General features: G+C 41.5%; 1 protein-coding gene across 1 annotated transcript in view; it reads right to left on the bottom strand.

Annotated features, from left to right (window-relative positions):
• Ccdc66 (coiled-coil domain containing 66) overlaps positions 1–17073 on the bottom strand; it is a 33547-nt gene extending 16474 nt beyond the window's left edge. The window contains exons 1-7 of the mRNA XM_057769605.1: positions 17021–17073; positions 15486–15550; positions 14823–14848; positions 10518–10962; positions 7243–7408; positions 6993–7096; positions 6104–6216 (exon numbers count right to left, since the gene is read on the bottom strand). Of these exons, the coding sequence (XP_057625588.1) occupies positions 6104–6216; positions 6993–7096; positions 7243–7408; positions 10518–10962; positions 14823–14848; positions 15486–15550; positions 17021–17031 (930 nt within the window). The 5' untranslated portion in view covers positions 17032–17073. The remainder of the gene's footprint in view (positions 1–6103; positions 6217–6992; positions 7097–7242; positions 7409–10517; positions 10963–14822; positions 14849–15485; positions 15551–17020) is intronic.
• Positions 17074–18358: the final 1285 nt, after the last annotated feature.

Genomic DNA, 18358 nt, shown 5'->3' with positions numbered 1-18358 from the left:
TTCCACATGTACATTCACATGTGTACATACTTGAGAATATATATACATACAGATATGCAAGCAAACCACACATATGCATGCACACACACACAAAAAAAAAGTTAAAAAGTAAAAAAATCTAATGATTGGCAATTAAAAGAAAAGAGACTCAGAATCATTCCTTTGAGGCAAATAGGTTATACAGAAATCAAGGACTAAGGGGTTCAAACATCCAAAGTACTATGATTTAGAACTCACCATCCAATGACTGACTAGCTCTTAGTACTGGCCATCCATCAGCATGGACAGCCAGAACTGGTCAAGGAACCTGTGACAGAATGTTTGAGCAAACAGCAGGAGAGAGAGGAACAAAAGAGGGAGGGGAGGAAGACAAGCTGTGTCTTTAATTAAATGCCAATAAAGATCAGCAAGGCAACTTATAAATTTCAAATTGAAACTGAGAAAACTAGTTTGGGCCATGATTAAGTACCACATCAAACCTAAGAAAAGTAGTTTTTCATTTCTAATCAATAAACACTAAAGATAAGATTTATAGTTCTGGACATGATGGTATATGCCTGGAAATCTAGTGGCTGAGCAGGAAGACTGTCACAAGTTTGAGGCCAGCCAGGGCTACAAAACAAAACCCTGCCTCAAGAAACCCAAATCATCAAAGTAAGTCCTATAATTTGAACACTTCACACTTTAAACTTGTGGTAAAGGCCAGGCATGGTGGCACACATCTTTAATCTTGTTACTCTAGAGAAGCAGGCGGATTTCTGGGAGTTTGAGGCCAGCCTGGTCTACACAATGAATTCTAGGACAGCCTGAGCAAACTAGTGAGACACTGTCTTGAAAGAAACAAGTCAGAAAAAAAAATATAACAAAAGACATAAGCAGAATGCTTGACTGAGAAATAAGCTCCACCAGGAGCTGAAGCCAGGAGCAAATCCAGTCCCAGAAGCCAACCCAGTCCAGGGACCCTGGCGGACCAGAATTGAATGAGCAACCTGACTCAGAGTCAGCAATCTCCACCAGAACCGGAGTGGGACAGAACCAGCTACATAGGACAGAGAGTGAATAGCTCCACCAGGAGCAGAAGCCAGGAGCAAATCCAGTCCCGGGAGCCAACCCAGTCCTAAGACACTGGCGGATCAGGATTGAGCCAGCGACCAGATCCAGAGTCAGCAATCTCCACCAGAACAGGTTCAACTCCAAGTGAGGTACTTCTGCAGGAGGGGATCCAGACAAGGATTTACAGAAACAGATCAAATCCAGCAACCTAGGCCAAAGTAGGCCTGAGACAGCAAACTGCAAGTGAGCAGAGCAAGGCACAGGAACACTGGGCTATCTCCAAGAACACCGAGTAACCAATGGGGTAACTAGAACAGTGACACTGACTGTACCATGAGGAACAACCATCTGAGCTTTGGATTCACTGGTACCTAGAAGATTATTCAACAGAATCTGAGACAGCCCCAATCACACCTATTAGAGGAAAAGATAAATAGAAAAGGTAAGATCATATGCTATATCACAAAGAGCAACACAATACCAGTAAAACCTAAAGACCCTACAAGCAAGACTGGAACAACCAAATATGGATGAACCAGAAGAAAATGAATTAAAAAATAACTTCAAGAGAATGTTAGAAATTCTTAAAGATGAAATGAGGAATTCCCTTAAAGAAATTGAGGAAAAGACAAACAAAAAAAATTGGAAGATATCAGCAAATCACTTAAAGAAAACCAAGAAAAAGAAATCAAACATATAAAAGAAATTATTCAGGACTTAAAAACTGAAACAGAAACAATAAAGAAATCACAAGCTGAAGGAATTACAGAAACAGAAATCATGAGAAAAAGATCAAGAACCACAAACACAAGCATGAACAGCAGAATACAAGAGATGGAAGAGAGAATCTCAAGTGCTGAAGACTCAATAACCGAAATAGGCTCGTCAGTTAAAGAAAACATTAAATCTAACAAAAGCTTAACCCAAAATATCCAGGAAATATGGGACACCATTAAAAGGCCAAATCTTAGAATAGGTATAGAAGAAGGAGAAGAAGTTCAACTCAAAGGCACAGAAAACTTATTTAACAAAATCATAGAAGAAAAATTTCCCTACCTGAAGAAAGATATGCCTATGAAGATACAAGAAGCTTACAGAACACTAAATAGACTGGATCCCCCAAAAAAGTCCTCTTGCCACATAATAATAAAAACACTAAACATACAGAGGAAAGAAAGAATATTAAGAGCTGCAAAGGAAAAAGGTCAAGTAACATATAAAGATAGACCTATCAGAATTACACCTGACTTCCTATTGAAGATGATGAAAGCCAGAAGGTCATGGTCAAGTATTATGCAGACATTAAGAGACCACAGATGCCAGCCCAGACTACTATACCCAGCAAAACTATCAATCACAATAGGAGGACAAAACAAGATATTCCATGACAAATCTAGATTTCACCAATACCTAGCCACAAACCCAGTCCTACACAAAATACTAGAAGGAAAACTCCAACCCAAGGAAGATGTCTACACCAATAAAAACACAGACAATTGATGATCTCATAACAGCAAATCCCAAAGAAGAAAAAAATGCACAAATTAACATCACCAATGATGAAAACTAAATTAACAGGAGATAGCAATCACTGGTCATTAATATCCCTTAATGTAAATGGACTCAACTTACCTATAAAAAGGCACAGACTAACAGATTGGATACGAAAACAGAATCCATCCCTCTTCTGCATACAAGAAACACATCTCAACCTCAAAGAGAGACATCGTCTCAGAATAAAGGGCTGGGAAAAAAAATACCAATCAAATGGACCTAAGAAACAAGCGGGTGTAGCTATCCTATTATCAAACAAAATAGACTTCAAGCTAAAATCAGTCAAAAGAGACAAAGGTAATTTCATATTAGTCACAGGAAAAATCCATCAAGAGGAAATTTCAATACTGAACATCTATGCCCCAAATACAAGGGCACCTTCATGTATGAAAGAAACACTTCTAATCATATATTAAACCCCACATACTAATAGTGGGAGCCTTCAACACTCCCTTCTCACTGCTGAACAGGTCAATCAGTCAAAAAATGAACAGAGAAATAAGAGAACTAACAGATGTTATGACTCAAATGGACTTAAAGGACATATATAGAATATTCCATCCAAACAGAAAAGAATATATCTTCTTCTCAGAACCTCATGGAACCTTCTCAAAAACTGACCACATACTCAGTAACAAAACAAACCTCAACAAATATAAAAAAAATTGGAATAACCCAATGTACCTTATCAGATCACCATGGTATAAAACTAGAAGTCAACAGCAATACTAATTCCAGAAAACACACAAACACATGGAAATTGAACAATGCTCATCTGAATCATTCATCAGTGGGTCAAGGAAGAAATAAAGGGGCAAATTAAAGACTTCATAAAATTCAATGAAAATGACCACACAACATACCCAAATTTATGGGGCACAATGAAAGCAGTGTTAAGAGGAAAGTTCATAGCACCAAACGCCTACATAAAGAAGCTGGAAAAATCCCACACTAGTGAATTAACAGAACATTTGAAAACTTTAGAACAAAAAGAAGCAAACTCACCTAAGAGAACTAGACAGCAGGAAATAATCAAATTGAGAGCTGAAATCAACAAAATAGAAACAAAGAAAACAATACAAAGACAAAGGCTGGTTCTTTGAGAAAATCAACAAAACAGACAAACCTTTATCCAAACTAACCAAAAGGCAGAGAGAGAATATCCAAATTAACAAAATCAGAAATGAAAAGGGGGACATAACACAGACATGGAGGAAATACAGAGAATTATCGGGTCATATTTTGAAAACCTGTACTCCACAAAATTGGAAAACTTGAAATGGACAACTTTCTGGATAAATATCACTTACCAAAGTTAGATCAAGACCAGATAAACAAATTAAACAGACCTATAATTGTTGAAGAAATAGAAACAGTCATCAAAGTCTGCCCCTCCCTCAAAAAAAGCCCAAGACCAGATGGTTTCAGCTCAGAATTCTACAAGACTTTCAAAGAAGAACTAATACCAATTCTCCTCAAATTATTCCACACAATAGAAACAGAAGGAACATTGCCAAACTCTTTTTTTTTTTTTTTTTGCTTTTTCGAGACAGGGTTTCTCTGTGGTTTTTTGGAGCCTGTCCTGGAACTAGCTCTTGTAGACCAGGCTGGCCTCGAACTCCCAAAGATCCGCCTGCCTCTGCCTCCCAAGTGCTGGGATTAAAGGCGTGCGCCACCACCGCCGGGCTTGCCAAACTCTTTTTATGAGGCTACAATTACCCTGATACCCAAACCACAGAAAGATATTACTAAGAAAGAGGATTACAGACCAATCTCACTCATGAACATTGATGCAAAAATATTAAAATACTGGGAAATTGAATCCAAGAACATAATTAAGGCAATATACAGCAAGCCAACAGCCAACATCAAACTAAATGGAGAGAAACTCCCAATGATTCCACTGAAATCAGGAACAAGACAAGGTTGTCCACTCTCTCCATATCTATTCAATATAGTTCTTGAGGTCCTAGCTAGAGCAGTAAGACACCAAAAGGAGATCAAAGGGATACAAATTGGAAAAGAAGTCAAACTCTCACTGTTTGCTCATGGTATGATAGTTTACATAAGTGATCCCAAAAATTCTACCAAGGAACTTCTACAACTCATAAACACTTTCAGCAATATAGCAGGATACAAGATTAACTCAAAAAAAAAAAAATCAGTAGCCTTCCTGTACACAGATGATAAAAGGGCTGGGGAAGAAATCAGAGAATCAACACCCTTCACAATAGCCACAAATAGCATAAAATATCCCGGAGTAACTCTAACCAAACAAGTGGAAGACTTGTATGATAAGAACTTTAAATCTTTGAAGAAAGAAATTGAAGAAGACACCAGAAAGTGGAAAGATCTCCCACACTCTTGGGTAGGCAGAATTAACATAGTAAAAATGGCAGTCTTACCTAAAGCAATCTACAGATTCAACACAAGGCCCATCAAAATCCCAGAAAAATTTTTCAAAGACTTCGACATGGTCAACAAGACAAAACGGCAGCCTACAAGATGAGAAAAGATCTTCACTAACCCCACATCAGACAGAGGTCTGATCTCCAAAATATACAAAGAACTCAAGAAATTGGACACCAAAAGATCACATAATCCAATAAAAAAAAAAAATGGAGTACAGACCTAAACAGAGAACTCTCAACAGAGGAATCTAAAATGGCTGAAAGACACTTAAGGAAATGTTCAACATCCTTAGAGTCATCAGAGAAATGCAAATCAAAACAACTCTGAGATTCCATCTTACACCTGTAAGAATGGCCAAGATCAAAAACACTGATGACAACTTATGCTGGAGAGGTTGTGGGAAAAAGGGAACACTTCTGCACTGCCGGTGGGAATGCAAGCTGGTACAACCCCTTTGGATGTCAGTGTGGCGATTTCTCAGAAAATTAGGAAACAACCTTCCTCAAGACCCAGTAATACCACTTTTGGGTATATATCCAAAGGATGCTCAATCGTGCCACAAGGACATGCGCTCAACTATGTTCATAGCAGCTTTGTTTGTCATAGCCAGAACCTGGAAACAACATAAATGCCCCTTGACCGAAGAATGGAAAACATGGTACATTTACACAATGGAGTACTACACAGCAGAAAAAAAATAACAACAGCTTGAATTTTGCAGGAAAATGGATGGAGCCAGAAAACATTATTTTGAGTGAGGTAACCCAGACACAGAAAGACAATTATCAAATGTACTCACTCATAGGTGGTTTTTAAACATAAAGCCAAGAAAGCAGCCTACAAACCACAATCCCAGAGAACTTAGACAACAATGCGAACACTAAGAGAGACTTACATAGATCTAATCTACATGGGAAGTAGAAAGTAGATAAAGACAAGATCTCCTGAGTAAACTGGGAGCTGGAGACCTTGGGCGAGGGTTGCAGTGCGGAGGGAAGAGGTGGGGAGGGGAACAGAGAAATATGTAGAGCTCAATACTTATCAATAAAAAAAAAGAATGCTTGACTGAATTTGATATTCTTACCTTAGATTGGTCAAGGATTTGAAGTTTCTCACATTCTATTTCAGATTTTTTCCAAGGATCATTCCATTTTTGAGAAGCTTCTTTTTCTTTCTTTTTTAAGGCAACCTGTTCATCTATAAATAATGTCCTTTTTAAAAAATACATATAAAAACTGTAAAAAAAAGAATCATGTAAACAAATCACGACCTTAAGGAGTACAAAATGAAGCAGTTAATCAAAGTAGTTTGCTTGGGAGAAGATGACTCACAAGGCAGAAAGGAACTTTGAAGGATATGGGATAAAAGAAAACATTGAATTAGAGTTAAACTTAAGTACAGCATAGACAGAATGTTTTTATTACAGAGATCAGTAACGTGAAACAGTTTCTCAGAATACTGTTGTGCTAACTGCTCTGCGTTTCCACCTTTCTATGCTATTATTACTAACAGATTTATAAGGTACATAGCCTAACTTTAGGATCAACTCCAAGCTCAACTGCTTCCTGCTGACGTAACAGATACACTGCTATTTTTTATGCTAAACCTTGGCTTCTTCTGTAAAATTAGGCAATAGTATCACCTATTTCAGGGCAGGATGTTCTCAGTTCTCACTAACTTCTGAAGGTAAAATAGGAACTGGAGTTATAGGCTGGTGAGATGGCTCACTGGTCACCAAGTCTGACACCCTAAATCCAATCCCAATGGTGGAAGAAGAGAACTGACCCTTACAAATTGTTCTCTGACCTACACACACACAGAGACACAAACAGAAAAGGTCCAGGACTATTTGCAGGACTCCAGAAGGATGCTAGAGGCGTATTGCTCATACTGAACCAAACTTGCTAATGTACTAAAAGGTAACCAAGTACCCCATGGGCCAACAGACCTATACCAGAAAGCATATAAATTACCCAGCTCTTTCTTCCACTGCACTCTTCTGGCTTCCAACAAACTTCTATCGCGCTCCCGTTCCCCCAGAGTACTGAATATGTCAGCTGGCTTCCAGTCATTCTCTCTAAGATAGAACACACACAGGAACCAAGGAGCCTTATCATTATGTTTCCATGTGACTGACGGCCAAATCTTCAGAGCACTTCACATGCAATGGACAGGCAAATACATATTCTCCAAATACCCGAGAAACACATGTGAGTCACATACATGGCCATTTTCTGCTCACACTGCTGAAGGGTCTCTTGAGCTCTACTGAGGACACCCCTCCCTTCATCTGAGACAGGTGAGACGGCCTCCGTCTTCTGCAGTGACCCTGTGGCATTCACACCCTTCTGCTGGCTAGGGACACTGATCAACTGGAAACTGTCTTGGCCTAGGAAATAAAACACATGTTTTAAAATCACACTATTGTATAGCATCCCATCCTAATATCCAGTCAAAAGAAAAGTCTTAGCAGGCATGATGGCTAATACCCATAACCCGCAGGTATAACTCAGGAAGCTGGGGCAGGAGGATCACTTGGAGTTTGAGGCCAGTCTGGACAACATACCAAGTCTTTGGCTAGCCTAGGATGCAGAGTAAGACCTTGTCTCACAATAAATAAATAAATAAGTAAATAAGTAAATAAGTAAATAAATAAATAAATAAATAAATAAAAACAGGGAGATGTGGAAGCGCCAACCTTTAGTCCCAGCACTCAGGAGGCAGAGGGAGGCCAATCTGTTTCAGGCCAGCCCTGGCTACACAGTTAGAGCCTGACTCTTGGGAATGATAGCACACACCTGTAATCCTGGCACTCAGGAGACAGAGCAAGAGAATCAGAAGTTAAGGCAGCCTCAGCTGTAGAAGGAGCTGTGGGCTGCCCTGCGTCCCAGCTCCTGGCCGCCTGGCTAGCTTATGCCCCAAAATAATTACACAGAAACTGTATTCTTTTAAACACTGCTTGGCCCATTAGCTCTAGCCTCTTACTGGCTAACTCTCACATTTTGATTAACCCATTTCTAATGAGTGTAGTACCACGAGGTGATGTCTTACCAGGAATATTCTTAACCTGCACCCATCTCGGAGAGGAGAGCTATGGTGACTGCCCGACTCAGCTTTCTTTCTCCCAGAATTCTGTTCTGTCTACTCTACCGACCTAAGGGCTGGCCTATCAAAGGCTAAGCAATTTCTTTATTAATTAACCAATGAAAGCAACAGATAGATGACACTCCCGCATCACTCAGCTACATGATAGCATCTCAAAAACAAAGGCTGACAGCCTTGCACAAACACAGCCTTAGGCTGACCCCCAGCACCACATAATCCAGCATGTAGCGCAAACCTAGAGTCTTGGCACTTGGGAGGCAAGGGAAGGAAAACTGGGAGGAGTTCAAGACGACCCTGGAAACAACAGCAAAAACAGACTGACAGGATCTTCTCATTTGAGACAGGGTACTGGTAGACTAAGGCCAGGCTGACCTACATGAGATCCTTACCCTAAACAATAATCAAGGAAAAGAGAAAGTTGAGGCCCAGAGACTAAATAGCTGACTCCCTGTCACAGCCATACGACTCTTTACAACGATGACAAAACCAAACCAAGACAGAAGAATCGGGGCCGGGAATACCACTAAGCTCTAGAGCACAGCGAAATGCTTGCTTGTATGCCAACCCAGTATACTCCATCCCTAGCATTGCACGAACCAGTAAGGTGGAGCATAGCTGTGTTGAAAAGCTCAGGAGGTAGAGGCAGGAAGGCAGAAGGTCAATCTGCAGCTATGCCCTGAGTTTGAAGCCAGCCTAGTTACAAAACAAAACACCTCCATTCACTCTTGCCAAAATAATTTATATTTATAGCTTAATTTATATAATTACAAATGTAATTATATATAACTATAATATAAATCACAATACAGAGAGAGGCAAATGCAAATAGTTTAATTAAAACCATGACCTTCCATAAATAAATGGAGGAATAATGGTTTGGGGGGTAGGAACAGAGGGGGGATGGAGGGAGAGACTGGGAGGTGAAGAGAGGGGAAACTGTGGCTGGGATGTAAAATAAATGAATAAATAAATTTATTAAAAAAACAACAACCATGACCTTGTTTTTCTTCTTTATCTGTGGAAGTTTTCTGTGGACTGTGGTCTATGTGCCCAGCTACCATAATTAAATCAAGTCTTGTACAAAAAGTGCATGCTCTAGCTTAAACATCCGTGTGAATGTGTCATTTCTCTTAGAAGAGGGAGCATCTAAAATGCAAGTTACCTCAGGATTAAGTAAAATGTCTTAACTCTACTGGTATTAACTCTCTTTATACCTATACAGTTCTAAGCTACAATTCTGGCCTAAAGAAAGCCAGCTTCCTTTATTTTACAGATATCTAGACGGGGAGAAGGGACCCTACTCTGCACAGGCGGGAGCACACAGAAGCTCCCCGGCACCCAAGCTGCCTGCGTGATCCTTCCATGGCATCTGAGTACCTTCACAGTCACAATGCCTTAGCTCAAAGCTGACAGTGGGTTTTTAAAACAAAACCCTGATTGGCGAACAGAAAGCCTACAATACTCTTCTAGGAATACATCTGATTTACACCAGTGAAAGAACAGTACAGCCAACCTTAGCAGGGATAGAGGGAAGACAGGAAGCACAAACAGGAACCAGAACATGGTCTTTCAGAAACTCAAGTCTTCACAGCAAGGTGTCTTAAGATTCCCTTCAATATCAGAGGTTTATCTTTTTAAACGCTTGTGTGTAATTTTTTGTTTTTGAAATGGGTTCCCACTGTGTCGCTCAAGCTTGCCTCAGTTTGTGTACTCCTGCCCCAATCTGCGGAGTTCAGGGACTATAAGGCTAAACCCCATTGCTGGCTTATATAAATATTTTAACTACTGAGCTATCTCTCCAGCCTCCAAACCAGCTTTTAAGATTATTTTGAGGCCAGGCACAGTGTCAAAGGCTTTTAATCCCACCACTCAATAGGCAGAGGCAGATGGATCTTTGTGAGTCTGAGCACCAGCCTGGTCTATGTACAAAGCTCCAGGACCAGACCAGAGCTACATAAAGAGACCCTAACAAAGAAAGAAAGGGAGGGAGAGAGAGAGGGAGAGAGGGAGGGAGGAAGGGAGGAGAAAGAAAGAAAAAAATATTTTAAGCATTAATCTTAACATATGGCAACATTATAAAGCAGTTTTACATATTTTATGTATAAGAAGGCCTAATGTATGGTGGTGCACACCTTTAATCCCAGCATTCGGGAGGCAGAAGCAGGCGGATCTCTGTGAGTTTGAGGCCAGGCTAGGTTACAGAGCATGTTCCAGGATAGTCAGGGCTACACAGAGAAACCCTGTCTTGTAACACCCTCCCTCCAAAAAAACAAAAGGTCACTGCATGTTAAATCAGATTTCAAGAGACAGTCTCAAAAGCAGCCAATGAATCTGAAATACAAAAGTACATACTGGGAAAATTATTAGTTAACAAGGTTTAAGAAGAATCTTACTTGCTTTCTCCTCCTTTCCATTTTCAGCTAGGGACACAGATCCACTTCCTTGGCTCACACTCATCAAAATCTGCTGTAGTTGGTCGTGGGTTAGACACACCATGCTGCTGTTCATGTTTTCGCTGGTGTGTGTTTTGCAAGGCTTCTGTTGAGCCACTTGGCATTTATCTGCGGTGTTTATAATCTTCTGGACGGTAGAGGCTGCAGGTGAAGACTCTTTCGGGAAATGAAGACAGTCTTTTTCTGCATGCTGCTGACATAAACCCTGAGACGGTGAAAATGGCAATCTGCTTTTCTCAGATCTGGCCTGTGAAGTTTCTGAACTGATTATCTTCTTTTGAAAAACGTTTTCATTCCCAATGTAAGAATTCTGTGTTGATCTTAGAATGTGTCCAGTCTGTTTTATTCTTAAAGGACATTTTGCAATCTTGATCTTATTTCCCATCTGTGAAAACACAAGTTTATTCTTTGTGACAGTATATGAAAAAAGCTGACCTGTTCCTTTCTGTCTGGAGACACAGTATTGCTATGCAGCCTAAGCTGGCCTTGATCCCTCATCTCTTCCGAGACTGCAAGTACGAACCACTACACCTGGCTAACATCATCTTTATGCTTAAAATCTGTGATAAACCAGGCCTCTAAGCATTTCATTTTGCTATTAATTAGGTACTATAGCCATAAGATATTGTTTACCTGTGCAAACTTTCCCTTCAAAGACTCAACAATGAGAAATTATTTTAACTCTAGGTAATAGAGAACACAAATAAAATTGTATGTTATAGGTCATCTTCATATGCCAGCTTTGAATTTTGTACCAGTAAATTATGTAACTCACACTCTTTGAGGTTACCAGTCCTTATCCCTTGACTATCTTAGCTGCTCGGCCATACTCACTAATTCCAGTCCCGTGTGAACTACTATCGTGGTCACAGCCACATAGTAATTCTTCCACGCTTCTGGCAGTCACTTCCTGATACTCATCCAATATTCTCCAGATGGTCTCACTCATTTCCTGTAGAAGGAGCTGCGGGCAGGCCTGTTTTTCATCCTGCCTGGCTCCTGCATGGTTAGCTTTACACCCGAAATGACAACACACAAATTGTATTCATTTAAACACTGCCTGGCCCAATAGTTCCAGCCTCTTAATGGCTAATTCTCACATCTTGATTAACCCATTTTTAATAACCTGTGTAGCACCACGAAGTGGTGTCTTACCGGGAAAGATTCAGCACGTGTGACCTGGTGGCTGGATCCATGGCGTCTGCCTAACTTCCCTTCTTCCCAGCATTCTATTCTGTTTACTCCGCCTACCTAATTTTCTGACCTATCAAAGGACCAAGGCAGTCTCTTTATTAACCAATGAAATCAACACAAAACAGAAGACTTGCCGGGCGGTGGTGGTGCACGCCTTTAATCCCAGCACTCGGGAGGCAGAGGCAGGCGGATCTCTGGGAGTTCGAGGCCAGCCAGGTCTACAAGAACTAGTTCCGGGACGGGCACCAAAGCTACAGAGAAACCCTGTCTCGAAAAACCAAAAAAAAAGAAGACTCTCCCACATCAATTTCCAAGTGTCCCTGATGTTACACTGTGACCCCAGTGATCTTATATTGACCCTGTAAGAACCCACAACTGCAAGCGCTCCACAATTCCAAGTTCTAGATAAAGACTATCACTCCTTCTTTCTAGCACATTCTCTCCCACACCCCAATCCTAAGTACTGTTTACACATGCTGGGCTCTACTACCTGCCCATCCTAGCACCACCCCGCTTGCTCATTTCCTTCCTAACAATCTTTTCTTTTCCATTCTTTAATCTGCAGTCTGTCACATATACTAAGCAAACCCCTCACCTGTGTATTCCTGGCTCTAGGTTTTGATTGTTTTTAAAAATATATATTTTATGTATGTGTGCCTGAGTTTATGTTTATGAGGTCAGAAGAAGTGTGAGATCCCCTGGAACTGGAGTTACAGATGGGTGTGAGCTGCCCTGTTGCAGGAGCAGTCAGTACTCTTAGCCACTGAGCCATCTCTCCAGCTGCTGGCTGCAGGTTTTGGATAACTTCAGCATCCGGGTACCTTTTTGCTTTTGCATCCCTGGAGCTTTTACAATATAACTGTCTAAATGATGGGTGAATAAGTTAGACCGATGGAAACTGGCATGATTTCCAGGGCATTTCTCTCACCTAAAGGATGCCACCGTGCTTTCCCAGCGCTGCTGCACTCTTGTACAGGATACAGCCTAACTGTAAGATCCTCCAATAGTTCAAGAAATTCAAGAATGCCAGATTTCAGATTCTCATTTTTAGGCATAAACAAGTCATTTTAGAGCTAAGTGTGGTTTACCCCTTTAATCTAGCACTCAGGAGGCAGAGGCAGGTGCATCTTGTGAGTTCCAGGACAGCCAGGGCTGTGTGGAGATATAAAGGTAAACTTTATGTCCTATATGTCCCCAAGGTACAACATCTTCCACAATAACTTATTTTTCATAATTTGGCATTTTGTAATATTTTCTATAGTCCCAGAATATACTTCCCAACTTCTTCTCAAAACAAAACACCTCAAAACCAAGTCCTTTTAGTTTTTCAAAAGTCACTTTATCAATCAAATTATCAAACATTGCACATGGCTCCGCCAGGTGACCCCACCCACCAGCTCACACCATCTCCAGCCACTGGAATACTGCTCTTCTGCTGTCTTCACTCATGAGACTGTGTCATCGTTGGGCACTTTACTTCTTTAAACATCATCTCATTCAAACTCCTAAGCGTTGTGCACTCCCATAACAGGCCTTAGAAACCACTTCTGGCCCCTCTCATCCCTATGACTACCAGGTTAAGTTCAGTGCCTTACCAGGCGCTCCTTAGACTTCTGTCACTGACCAGTAATCAGTTTCAGTGATAGCCATCTATCTGCCTTCACAGGGCTACATACTGTGCTTTCCCACCTAGGAAGCTAGATCATATCCACCTCCCTTATCAAAATTCCTACTCTGAGCTGAGCTTGTAGTGTAAGCCTGAAATCCCAGCACTGTGGCGGGGGCAGGAAGACAATGAAGTTCTTTGCTAGCGTGAGTATTGGAGCAAAAATTCAAACGTTCCACACAAGCTTTGTGTCCTAGGTGTCCCTCAGTACACCATTTTCTACAATAACTTATTTTTCATAATTTGGCATTTTGTAATATTTTCTGTAAGCCTGGAATATACTTCCCAACTTTATTAACTAATCTCTCATCTCTGAACTTCTAATCACAAAGTCACCTCATGTGTGCGTCGTCTCTTGGTTCTACATTGGCAGCTGCTCTCCTTTCTAGGTCTCTAGCTCCCCCCAACTCTGTCACTGTAGTCATCTACCTGACCTGCGCTCTTCTGGAGAACAAAGGCAGAGCTTTTTCACTGTCTCCCTCTCCTGAAGAGGGCAAAAGAGGCCAGAGTGGAGCTGGACGCCATGTGGAGCTTCACACTGCTGGAAATCCCTCCTGGACACAAACCTACCGACTGCAGTCCAGTGACGAGGATTATTTTGCCATATTCCAGTTGTGCCAGAAGTGTTCTACAGAAAATGTCTTCTTAAAACATAACCAAAACCCAAAACCTCAGCTGGGAAGTGGGGGCGCATGTCTTTAATCCCAGCACTCTGGAAGCAAAGGCAGGGGGATATCTGTGAGTTTGAGGCCAGCCTGGTCTATGAAGTGAATGTTCTAGAACAGTCAGGGCTGTTACACAGGAAACCATGTCTTGGAAAAACTCAATCACTTGGCACATTATATCAAGATATTCTTTGTTAATTCTGAACCAAAGAGGAATAATAAAAGGAAACTGGAAAAAACACAAAAACAAAACCTTATCCATAAAGGTTCAGTTATGTTTAGGTTCCTGAGCAAGAAAAGCAACAGAGCCCATATCATTCCCAAGAGCTTACTGGATGAGATTATGTCATAAACACCTTTTCATAGTACACTCCTTTTTTCTTTTTTTTTTTAAACCAAGTTTTATGACTACTTTTTATACTATCAAGACAATGTTCTGGTTGGGGAGATTGCCCAGTGATTAAAGTGCTTGCCACAAAACTGCAAGGAGCAGTATTCAGATGTTCAGAGCACACATGAATGCTGGGCGCATATGAAGGCCAGCCTGCAATCCCAGTGTTCAGAAAGCAGAGGCAGGAAATCCTCTAGAGAAAGCTGCCCAGATTGACTAGACTGGCTGGTTCTGGGTACAACTCAGAGACCCTGCCTCAACATTTAGAACCAATGAAAGTATACATTTCACACGTGGAAACAGATAGGGTCAAAAATCACTTAACTTACCTTCACAGAAACTTTTGATTTATGCTCTACAAAAGAAAATAAAATTACTAAACTATAAACCCAAAGCATATGTGACAAAAGAAAACGTTAAGTGCTGTTTAAGATGACAATCTAAAATACCAGCCCAAAAGCCCACTTGAGTAGTCCAATTTTTACAATGTGGTGGTTCAAGTAGTGACCTCCATCTCATCTTTGTTTCAGTTATCTTTCCAGGGCACGACTATAAACCCACGTGTGGGGAGCAGGCAAGTAACTTCATGGAGAAGACTGAAAACTATACTGAGTTTCAAAACTAACAAATAATAATAATAATAATAAATACTTTAGCAACTATGGCTATATTAATATATACTTTCTCACACAATAGTTTGGTAACATGCAAAGCACATAATTTTCTAAACTCCACCTGCATTACTTATTCAGCAAGAAGGTATGCTAGCATCAAAAACATGACAGATGGAATACATTTTATGGACCAAAACTGACAGCAGCAATCACTGTCACAATCTGATTTTATTCGGATAAACATCAATTCAAAGACATTTAAGAGAAAAAGCTTTTCCCAAGTGTCCTTTAACTGTATCACAAGCAAAATGTCTGCCAAACTACTACATGTTCTATATACAAACTTAAACATTTTAGACTTCCAATAACACAGCATACCATATGGAGACAGTATCAGCTTGGTTTTTCCATCCAATAATTCAGTTTCAAGCTTTAAGCCATCTCTGCAATATAAAAAGAAATTGATTTTGACACTTTAATAGCAATCGGAAATATTTATATGAACCTTGAAAGTAAACCTATTCCTCTGAATGTATATAGGAATCATGTGACCATCAAAGCAGGGGTTTTCTTTCTCTAAAGTCATATAGTCCACGATGCCCTCAACCTCACTATGTAGGCCATGCCGGCTTTGAATTCCTGATCCTCCTGCCTGAACCCCTCTCCAAAGTAGTCTTTATATTTTAGAGTATTTTTTTAAGAGCTGAACCAACACTGTAGCTAACAACCACCTCTCTGGCCTTCAAGGGCACCAGGCACACAAGTGGCCCATAGTCTTATGTGCAGACATGACACCTATATACACATAATTAAATATTTAGAAAGGATTTTTCAACTAAAGAGGAAAAAAAATCACAGGAAAAGACTTATAACTTCTCAGTGAGGCAATCGTTTGTCATTTTTAACCTGAAACATGATTTTTGCTACTGGTAAGGAATAAAGTAATTAGGTTATAACAGCATCCTTTAACCTGTAGCTCTATACCAAAAATCCTATGCTGCTACCACAACTACTTACCAAGGTGTAAGACATTGATATGCCATTTATTAGTTTTGTAATGGTTCATGACTGACTATTAAGGAGGGCTGCAAGCACGTGGAAAAGTTTAAAATGGTCACCAAGGTGACAGCTGCTTAAATATGCCAGTTTGGGCATATTTCATATGATACATGAATGCTTTAATGCCTCTTTGTTTTTACTATCATAATAAATGCACAAGAAACGTTGGCTAGTACAACGGTTTACATGTCAAAGGCACCAACATAAAAACGGTAAACGCTGCCAGCAAAACTTGTCTATTAAGGTAATCATCACAACTCCACTGGTGGGATCACACGCAGTATTTCATTGTTTTATTGGGGGTAGATGGGTAATGTGTCGATGAACAGCAACGAAGACAAAGGTGATGTTAAAGAGAAAATATCAAACCAAGGTCTAACTAGCAACGCTGAACTCAGTGTTGCTTTGATAGAGGAAACAAAGTGCCTTGGTTTGTTAAAGGAAACAATCTGGGAGAAAGCTTGTTTGAGGCATCCGGTAGCAGGGCTATGAACAGTTCATGTTTACGTTATAAGGCAACATCTTGAATGAAGCCAAAGTTGCTAGTACCCTATCCTACCTCTCCTCCCGGGGGCAGGATAAACTCCCAGATGAGAACCTAACATCTGGATGCGCGGTTACGTCCCGGTTTGGTAGCCGGTAAAACGCTAACTTCTGAAATGAAGACCACGCCCAGACTCGGTCCTGCCCCAGTTCGGGGTGGCCCAGATTGGTGCAGGGCATCGGTGGCGACCGGAGCTGCTCGCCCTCCGGGGCGCCGTCCCCGTTCCGGGGCGCTGCGCCACCACGGCCCGCGCTCGACCGCCGTCCCCGCGCCCGCCGCCCTGCAGCCCAGGGTGTCCCCGCCCGCTTACCCTAGGTTCATGGCCCGGTCGCCCACCCGCAGCTCTGCCAGGCCACTTGTGTACCCAGGTCGCCGCGGCTGCGCAACAAACGCTACGCCGATTGGATGCCTAGGGTCAGTCAAGCCAATCAGAGTGGCGCATGCTCGCGGGTGTGTTCGGCCTGAGTCGGCCTCCCCGGGCTGCCCGTTGTAGGGGCGTCTGCAATTCCCAGGGTTCCCGCCGGCCTCAGGGAGGCGCCTTGGCTCAGACGAATGTTTCCAAACAGACAGAAACAACAGATGTAACTCTCTTATTTCGTATTTAAAGGAGAAATTTATTTTAGCACAAAATGTTGAGAGACTAGGAACGCCTGGGGCACATAGTGTGTGTCTGTTTCTTGCTTCTCATCAAGCCTTGCATACTGAAGTACTATAAAATCATCATCATTTAGGCCCCAGCAATGCTTAAGCATGCATGGGCAGTAGTTTATGATGGTTGTTCAGTTGTTCCTATCCTAGGTAGTCCTAGATGCTTGTCTTATTGTCATACCCGAGGTTCCACAGTCTTCCTTTATACTGTCTATCCAGCGTTTTCTGGGTCTTTCTCTTCGCCTTATCCCGTGCGCTCCTCCAAGCAGTACTATCTTCGGGTATCTGCCATCATTGATTCTTGTAATATGGTCGAAGTGTCTCTCTCTCTCTCTCTCTCTCTCTCTCTCTCTCTCTCTTTCGAGATAGGGTTTCTCTGTAGCTCTGGAGCCTGTCCTGGAACTAACTCTTGTAGATCAGGCTGGCCTCGAACTCACAGAGATCTGCCTGCCTCTGTCGTCCGAGTACTGAGATTAAAGGCGTGCGCCACCACCGCCTGACTGATGGAGATATTTCTTAATGTCATCGCTGTTCAGCCTGTCTCTTAGTGTGACGCCTAGAATCCTCCTAAGGTCTCTGGTTTCTGCTACACTCCCTATGAGATTATGGAGGCCAATTGCGTTCAAACTAACACACCCTCATCTGAGGAGTGGGTAGGGAGGATCATGAGACCCTCATCTGAGTATCCATCCACCCTTCTCAGACAATTACAGGCAATACTGCCGTAATTTACACATGGGTTCTGGGGAGAGGATGCCCAAGTATGTACAGCCATGGAGAAGTCATCATGCTTGCTGGGTGTATTCAGTCCAATGTCATTACTTTCGGCTCACCCAAGCTCCAGCCTGAAACCCATCACCCATGCTCGCTCCAAAAGCAACCCTAATAGCATTGTTCTGTTGTTAGGATTCCCGGAGGAGGAACTACCTTGAGGAAGAGCCATTTTTAAATTTTGTCTTGTTTTGTTTTTAAAGATGTGTATGTGTGTGTGCTCCCCCAC

This window comes from Chionomys nivalis, chromosome 5, assembly GCF_950005125.1.
Source record: "Chionomys nivalis chromosome 5, mChiNiv1.1, whole genome shotgun sequence".
In the NCBI taxonomy this organism is placed as follows: domain Eukaryota; kingdom Metazoa; phylum Chordata; class Mammalia; order Rodentia; family Cricetidae; genus Chionomys; species Chionomys nivalis.
This window is presented reverse-complemented; position numbering and strand designations above follow the sequence as displayed.